Genomic DNA, 8,618 nt, shown 5'->3' on the forward strand with positions numbered 1-8,618 from the left:
CCTAGCAAGTCCCATATCACCAAATACAACTCTGGGGGTAGACCATCTAGGCCCGGGGCCTTTCCTTTATTCATTGACTCTAGAGCTTCTTTTACTTCACTTAATGTAATTGGAGAGTCTAAAAATTTCTGTTGCTCATCACTTAGGCAAGGGAGATTTAGTTTTGATATAAATTCAATTGTTTGTTGATCCTCTATCCCCACCTCGGAACTGTAAAGATGCTCATAGAAGTTCTTGAATGTAGCATTCACCTTGTCCGGAGCAGTATGCAGGGTGCCCATACTATCCTTAATGGCTGTTATTGATGACGTTGCCTCATTATGTTTCAGCCTTAAAGCTAATAATTTAGTGGGTCGTTCTGCATTAAAATAATAATTTTGTTTGGTGCGATGAATCAAAAATTCTGCCTTTCTTAATAAAATTGCATTGCAATCAGATTTTAAATTTCCTAAAATCCTGCTCTTCTGTTCTGAAAAAGTTTCCTTTAAGTCTCTCTCTATTATTTTAATTTGTTTTTCTAAATGATTTAATTCTTTAGTTTTAGATCTATGTTCATAGGAGGCAAATGATATACAGTTCCCTCTCAGAAAACACTTGGTTGTTTCCCATAAAATCTGCGGATTAACTGCTGAACTGGAGTTTTCTGAAAGAAACATGGTCAGATTATCTCGTAACTGTTTAATAAAATCATCTTTCAGTAGCAGAGTTGTGTTAAAGCGCCACCTTTTTGTCCTTTGAAATCCTGTAGGGGGTGATAAATTACAAATTACTGCCGAATGGTCTGAAATGAGCATGGGGAGAATACCTATGTTATTTACACTCTGAATTAAATATTTTGATATAAGAATATAATCTATTCTTGTAAATGTCTTGTGTCGGTAAGGATAAAAGGTATAGTCTCTACATTTTTCATTCTGCAGCCTCCAGATATCACACAAGTCATTATCCAAAATAAGCTCATTCAATGCCCGGGAAGACTGGTCACTGTGTACAGCGGACGGTGCGGAGAGAGACTTATCAATAGAGGGATTGACAACTGCATTAGCATCCATACCCACTACCAGATTGTAGTCACCAAAGCTAAGGAGGAGCTTGGTAAGCGAAGGAAAAAAAACTGTGTCAAATTTATTTGGGGCATAGACTGAAACAAAAGCTATTTTTAAACTATTCCACGATCCCAAAACATATGTGATCGCCCCATGATCATCACTCCCTGATTTCTCTAATATAAATGGGAATCTTCTATTTTGAAGTATTAGCACTCCTCTTGAAGCGCTAGTGTAAGATGAAGCGGCTATAATTTTAAAATGTCTATTTTGACAACGAGTAACATCTGAGGCCCTGAAGTGGGATTCTTGTATGAGAGCTATATCGGCTCTCTTGCGATGTAAATAATCCAGGCATTTTGTTCTCTTTACCGGTGAATTCAAGCCATTGACATTCCACGATATCACGTTGATATCATTCATAACAGAACGCATAGATTAAACACTTAACAGATACAGTGATCATTTTAAACCCATAAATAGCACACATGTAATCAAGAATGTCACCCCAGAGAACCATCAAATTGAATATATAATAAGAAAAAGCAAACCCTGTTAACAACAACGAAATGATTAAATTAAATAAAAACAGAATAAACAAAATATAAATGGCAGCCTGTAGAGAGAGAATACAGTCTCTCTTACCTGCCTGGAAAATAAACAAATTCGAGGCCATGCGCTCGAGCTGCGCGGCTATACCCAGGGAGCCGTGTCTCGCCTAATCAAATGTCCATATCAGTAATACAACTTAAATTCCTACTTGAAATATGTAGTAAGCACCCTTTATATGAGGCAAAATTTAGTCAGTTGATCGCGCCGTCAGGTTTTCTCCCATCGGAGTGTCGGCATTTAGCAATGAGACGAACTTCTCCAGATCTGTGGGTGTTTTGAAGAGAATTTGCTCACGGCCGTTTAACACTTTCACCACTGCTGGGTATAACAAGAAAGACTCAATGCCCAACTGTTGGAGACGTTTCCTTTTTTCTGACATGACTTTCCTTTTTTGAGACGTGCCCTTGCTGTAATCGGGGAAGAACCATAGTTTGGTTCCTTCGTAATTTAGGGATGAAGAATTTCTGGCTTCCTTAAGAATCGCTTGCCTGTCATTGTACCGGAGAAGTTTGAAAATCAAAGTGCGCGCTTTCTTTCTGGAGGAATCTTCGTTCGCGTACAGGCGATGTGCGCGTTCAATCTCGATCACCTTCCCTTGCAAGGCCGGCAGCCACTTAGGAATCTGGGTCTGCAGGAACTGAATTGCATTGCTGCTTTCCGCGCCTTCAGGTAAACCCACCAATCTTAGATTATTTTGTCTGGCCTTGTCTTCGTAAAGCCAAAGCTTCTCCTGTAGCTCCTCCACACGCGACGTGCTGGCAATCGAATCCTTTTTAATATCGCGCACTGTGGATTGCATATAATCCAGTCTGTCGCCGACCGCTTTGACATCATTTTCCAGGGAGTTAAGACGTGTAGAAATCTTTGAAATTTCCTCCCGAACGATCGCAGACATACTTAGCTTTATAGCGCTCAGTTGTTGTTCGAGCATCTCGGCAATGGCGTCGTGAAGGCGTTCGTCATCTTTAGGTCGTTTTTTGGAGGGCGAGTGTAGCAATTCTCGTTTGGATGCCATCTCTGACGTCTCTTAACAAAAGCGAATACTTAAAACCTCAGTTTAAAGCTCAGTAGGAATATTTATAAAAGAAAAGGACATCTGAAGCAGAGCGCGTTTCACTAAGCAGCCATCACCGTCCGTTGCGCATGCCCTCAGTCGTGTTTTTCATAGTTACCAGTGCCGATGGAGTTTTTTAAAGCGTCATATTCTGCTGGAAACGTTTCATTTGAATGGTAATGTCCCATAAGCGGAGGTCTTGTGAGTAACTTCACAAGTCGGTCAGAGTCTACACCGGTGACAAGCTCATCTACTCCCAGAACCTGCTACTCTCTACCTACACGTTGTCAGCTGATGTTTCAAAACCTCAACACTCGCATACAGAACAGCCTCAGCGTCTGCACCTCTTATCGGCACTAGCTGCAAGTCTACACCCCCTCTGTCCAGAAGTGAGCACAGCCTCTTGGTACCATCCCAGCAAGCATTTTTTTGGGGTGTTTAAAGGTGCCAACTGACCATCAAAAGTAAAAATGACTCATTTTATCTCATCCCAACAGGGAAACCACCAACAATAAAGAATGAGTTACTATCTGGTGTCATGGCTTTGCAATTAAAACAAGTTTAGTTATAATGGAGGTCATTGGGGGCAAAAACAGCCACTTGAACAATATGAACAATACATAAGGGTTAAAAGTCTAATAGACGGCTTGGTTAAAACCAGGCTAAATCTAGGCTGTCAGTGAGTGTGCACCCCTAACCCCGCCTCTCACAGTGACCTCACTAGCTCCGCTGAGTGCTTTGTGTCTCAGATTGCATGCAAGTCTGCAGCCAGATACTGCTGGAAGCTAGTCATCAAATACACAGGAACGAATGACTACACGTGTCAATCTGTCTATTAAACTATCTAATCTGTCTAGTCAGTCTTTTATTATCTTTTATATGCAAAAATATTCATTCATAAAAACATATGTATATATGAACACTGGGTCAAATAGGGTCCGTGCATTTTAAATCTAATAACAAAAATAACCCAATGTTGGTTTTGTCCATATTTAAATGAACGTGTGTAAACGCACGCTTTGATCAAACCTTTTATTCCCCTTGATGATATTGTGCTTTTTTTTCCCCTCAATGCCCTCCAAAGTTTCAATGTTTGGCCGTGTCTGCCATATCTGTTTTGTTTAAAAAAAAAAAAGGAAAAAAAAGGAATGCATCGGTTCCTGCATGTAGAATTCAGAAATCTCATGGCATTGAAAGAAAACTGGCAGCAGTTGAGTGCCGAGGTCAAAGGTCAGATGAGCAGGCATCACACCTGATAAACACCTGGGGCAACTGTACAGTAAAAAAAAAAAAAAACAACAAGATTAAGAAATATTGCTTTAATTTGAGAGAGACAAAAAAAACTCTTCCGTGTTAAAATTTGATGTTCCTCCAGCGTTCTTACGTCAGTCTTTAATGTCAGGTGATCCTTCAAATGTCAGTGTAAATTGTTGAGTGTACCATTAGTGCTCAGTCGTGTTTTTCATAGTTACCAGTGCCGATGGAGTTTTTTTTTAGAGCGTCATATTCTGCTGGAAAAGTTTCATTTTAATGGTAATATGCCATGAGCGGAGGTGTATGAGTAACTTCACAAGTTGACCATAGTCTAGACCGATGACATGCTCATCTACTCCCAGAACCTGGCAGAACGAAATGTTGCAGCTCGTCCGGTCTTCAATGATGAGCCCAAAAGAGGCCACTTCACAGAGCCGGCCCAAGGCTTAAGAGAACTGAGAGGCAGGACAAGATGGCGGGCTGGACTTGGTTAACTTTAGATTTTACACAAATCTCATTGTTTTGTTTTTCACCTAAAATAGTAATTAAAACATCCAAGATGTGTTTTGCCTCATCAAAATGTGGAATTTGATCAGCAAACTACTCATTCTAAGACAACTATGCCTTGGGCTAAATGACTTGGCTTCAAGTACGATGCCACATGATTCAGAAATGAAGGTACAGACTGCACAAACAGATAAACGACATGATGCATCTCATTTCACCACAACTAAAGGCAGCGACAAAAAAAAAGTCAAGCTCTCACGATGATGACATTTCTCATGCAACCCTTTAGCAAGCCTACATAGTATTTATGCCTAAAAGTCACTGCATGGGTAAATAAGAAACAAGCAACACACACACACACACACACACACATATATATATATATATATATATATATATCCATGGGCCACTGTAAAGTAATATGGTTCTGTCATAACGTTTTGAATGAAAATCTGCATTTGGATAAGACACCTTTAGTATAGTTTTGATTTTAAGGCATAATAAAGATCAAATGCAAGTACGAGTGGATTTACATTGAAAATTTCAAACGCATCAAGAAAACCATGTGCTAAGGAAATTTCAAACCATTTGGAACGCACAGAGACGAGCTTTTGTGCAAAAATGAACTTAAAGGTGCCTTTAAAAAAGTGTCAAAGTACTTTTGAAAACAAAAAAGCAAACCCCCAATAGGTGGCAGCAAGAGGCCGCTTTATTTGAGTAAAGCATTGAACGATTCATTCAGCCAAAGAAGCCAATAGGATGAACGGACAGTTGAATCAATCCCTGAATCATCGACTCACCCGAGTCTTCTTGGCGAAGGCCTGAATCGTTCGTGCAGGGAAACGTCGCTGTGTATTATTCAGAGATGGCCAACTGTTCTGCTGTTTATTTTATTATACTTATCGCAATGATTTTACTACTACTATCAATAAAATTAATATTAATAATGATAATATTGCCGGAAGTTGTACAGCGCATGCGTCACGTGTTCATCATCAGCATCCATGACAACCGTCCTGTGGGTGTTGTTTGAATCTGGCTGTGTCGATTGGCATCTGATCTCTGCGTCCTCCGTGACAATTTTTCCAGATTATCGATATTATTGATCGTTGGATACGTCGATTGATCGCCTGCTGTTCCCATCACTCAGGTTTGACCCTTTTTATTACGCTGTGCTTTGTGTTTGTGTTCAGTATGTCTTGTGTTCACTACAGGTTCCAGAGTCGACTCACCTACGACTCGCTCCAGTTTGAAGGCCTCAACATCAGCGCGGGGGAGCTGAAGCGGCAGATCATGAGGAGCAAGAGGCTGAAGTTCTGCCAGCTGAAGATCAGCAACGCCCAGACTGATGAAGGTGAGTTGAGGAAAAGACACTTCAACTGTTCTACGCTAACAGATGCGTTACATCAGACACTTCTGGAAGCTGTAAGGTGGTGCTGATGCTGACATGTAGGGATGTTTTGGCTGTTTTAAAAGGCTAATGGCTCTCAAAGTATACCGTGCTCCATAATTATGTGCTGATTCTGATTTTATTTTGCTGTCAGAATACACAGATGATGCTCTCATCCCTAAAAACACGTCGGTCATCATCAGACGGATCCCTGCGGCGGGACTGAAGTCCTCAAACAGAAGATTTGTTGGGTGAGTGCTGTGAAATGAGCACACGCGTCCTCTGTTAGATGTTATATGAAGACTCCTGGTCTGTCCCTGGTGTTTTAGTCACACAAGCTCCTTTGTTTTGCAGACATCAAGCTGGACGCTGGCGTGAACCTTCACCTAGAGCTGATCCTTCACTCCTCTCACTGGAGCAGTTGTTGAAGGTATTGAACAAATGAATAGCACAATAGCAAAACGCAATGTAAAGCACACAATATACGCACACGCACTCAGCTTCTTAGGGAGATTTGAGATTGTTTGAAGGGTTGAGGGTGAAAAAGATTCAAATGTGCAAATGCCTGTGAAACAGACTGAGAATCTGGCTGAGGCAAAGGCGTCAGAGGAGGACAAGCTGAAAGCGGTGATGTACCAGTCCAGCCTGTGCTACTACTCCAGCAGGTGAGCGTTCAGACACTGACAGGTTTGCTTTGTGAGAGATGTCTGAGCTGATTCTCATGGTTCTGATGTTCACTAGTGAGGCCATGAGGCTGCTTGGGATCCCGGGACACCACATTAGGCACTGCCCCACTAATGTGGTAACTGGGTTTTCCAAGCTCACGGTTGCTGTGAACTTGAGCTCTTGTCCTCATCAGTCAGATTGTTTGCTCAGAGTTTGACTGTCACTCCTCAATTCACAGGGCAGCCGCTCCGCGCCGCACAAGCGCATCCGGAAGAGCACAGGGATTCCCCGCAGCTTCCTGTTGGAGGTGGACGACCCAGACCGAAAGGGAGTCATGATAGACGGCAGCGGCAGATACGTCATTCCCATCATAGACGCGTGAGTAAACTGTACTTGGCATAGCCGCATGTTCTAGTGTTTGTCCAAATCTCACATGATGTCTGCTTGTGTGTGTTTGCGCTCGATCTGTTCAGTGAGGCCTATGCTGCTGAGAAGAGAAAGAGGCCGTCCTTCTCCTGCCAGACCGAGCCTTTGCCCTCCTCGTCCTCAGCAGGTGCGGCATCTTCGGTCCGGGACGCCGGAGGGAAACGGTCCCGCTCCCCATCTTCACCAGAGACGCGCGGCGACCAGAAGAGACCACGTCGCTGAGAGACCTTCATCCAAGAGACCTGGAGCCGACGTGTAAATATTGTACATAGTTTATTAATAAAAGATAATAAAGATTATAGCCGCATGAACTGTGTGGACTGGTTAACCTTCACTCCAGCAGTGCAACACACACATACACACACACACACACACACACACACACACACACGAATGAATTCATAAACACAATATCATGAAGTTTTGCTTTAATTTAGGAAAAGAGAAACTCTTCTGGGCTAAAATCTGATGGTTTTTTTTCAGCGTTCTTACTTCAGTCTTTAATGTCAGGTGATCCTTCAAATGTCAGTGTAAAGTGTTGAGTACACTATTAGTGCTCAGTCGTGTTTTTCTTTTTTTTTTTTTATAACTTTTTATTTGTAGTAGCAATAAACACAGTACAATGATACCACTTAAGAGAAAACATTTCCCACTGCTTAACATTTTTCTTTTTCACAAACTCTAAAGTAACAGAACACAAAAAAATAAAAAATAAAAAAAAAATAAATAAAGGTTTCATCAAATACAATATATGAAAATAACAGTAAAATGGTAACATAAATAATATCAATACTAAATTTCCATAGGTCAGAGAGGGTCAAATCTTTATTTATTCATTCAACTTTAGGTTATTATCAACTGTGAATTACTAATTTAAAAAGATGATTAAGAGGGGGAGTGCAATGGGTCGTAAATTGAAAAATGTTTGTTATGTGGATGGGAATTAGATAGTAATAGTTTTATATTTCTATGAAGATTGGATGGAGCAATCTAACGTAATCAGTCCACTTGGACCAGATGTTTCTAAATGTATTAATTTGGAGTCGAAGGGAGAATGTAATTTTTTCCATCACATAGATATTATATACTATCTCTAGCCATTCTTGGGTTGTTGGGGATTCAGGAAGTAACCAGTGTCTTGTAATTGCTTTTTTGGCTGCGAGTATTAAAATATCAAGTAAGTATTTATCAGATTTACATATTTGGATATCAGAGCTTCCAAAATAAATAACTATAAATTGAAAGGGTAGTGTAATATTAAGTATGTTTTCTATTACTCCATGTACTTCTACCCAAAATTGCTTTATTACTGGACATTCCCAAAAAATGTGCCAGTGATTAGGTTCCTGAGACCCGCATAGTCTCCAGCACTTAGTGTTCTTTCCTGTGGTGTATGCTCTTTGTTTTGGCGTGATGAAAAATCTCATTAGACATTTCCATCCAAATTCTCTCCACATATGTGAATTAGTACATTTTGATGTAAATCTACATATGTCTAACCATTCTTCCACCGTAATAATGGCATTACTTTCCTTTTCCCATTTTTCTTTAACATATTCTGTTGAATGGGGTTTAATCGATCTAAATCCTTTATAAAGTTTTGAAATTATACCTTTACTCCCACTGCCTTTGTAGGCATCTATAAAAATTTTCAGTATTGAGT

General features: G+C 40.6%; 1 protein-coding gene across 2 annotated transcripts; it reads left to right on the top strand.

Moving 5' to 3' along the window:
* The first annotated feature begins 5,497 nt into the window (after nucleotides 1–5,497).
* On the top strand, nucleotides 5,498–7,653 carry LOC141375704 (E3 ubiquitin-protein ligase RBBP6-like). 2 transcript variants are annotated; one of them, XM_073910596.1, is made up of 7 exons: nucleotides 5,498–5,827; nucleotides 6,018–6,114; nucleotides 6,218–6,293; nucleotides 6,440–6,528; nucleotides 6,605–6,665; nucleotides 6,768–6,907; nucleotides 7,003–7,653. In XM_073910596.1, exons 1-7 carry the CDS (start codon nucleotides 5,668–5,670, stop codon nucleotides 7,175–7,177), a joined length of 798 nt encoding a protein of 265 aa, XP_073766697.1. In that variant the 5' UTR covers nucleotides 5,498–5,667; the 3' UTR covers nucleotides 7,178–7,653. The 2 variants fall into 2 exon arrangements, with proteins under 2 accessions (XP_073766697.1, XP_073766698.1); XM_073910597.1 differs by lacking the exon at nucleotides 6,605–6,665.
* Nucleotides 7,654–8,618: the final 965 nt, after the last annotated feature.

Source organism: Danio rerio, chromosome 8 (assembly GCF_049306965.1).
Source record: "Danio rerio strain Tuebingen ecotype United States chromosome 8, GRCz12tu, whole genome shotgun sequence".
Classification (NCBI taxonomy): Eukaryota; Metazoa; Chordata; class Actinopteri; order Cypriniformes; family Danionidae; genus Danio; species Danio rerio.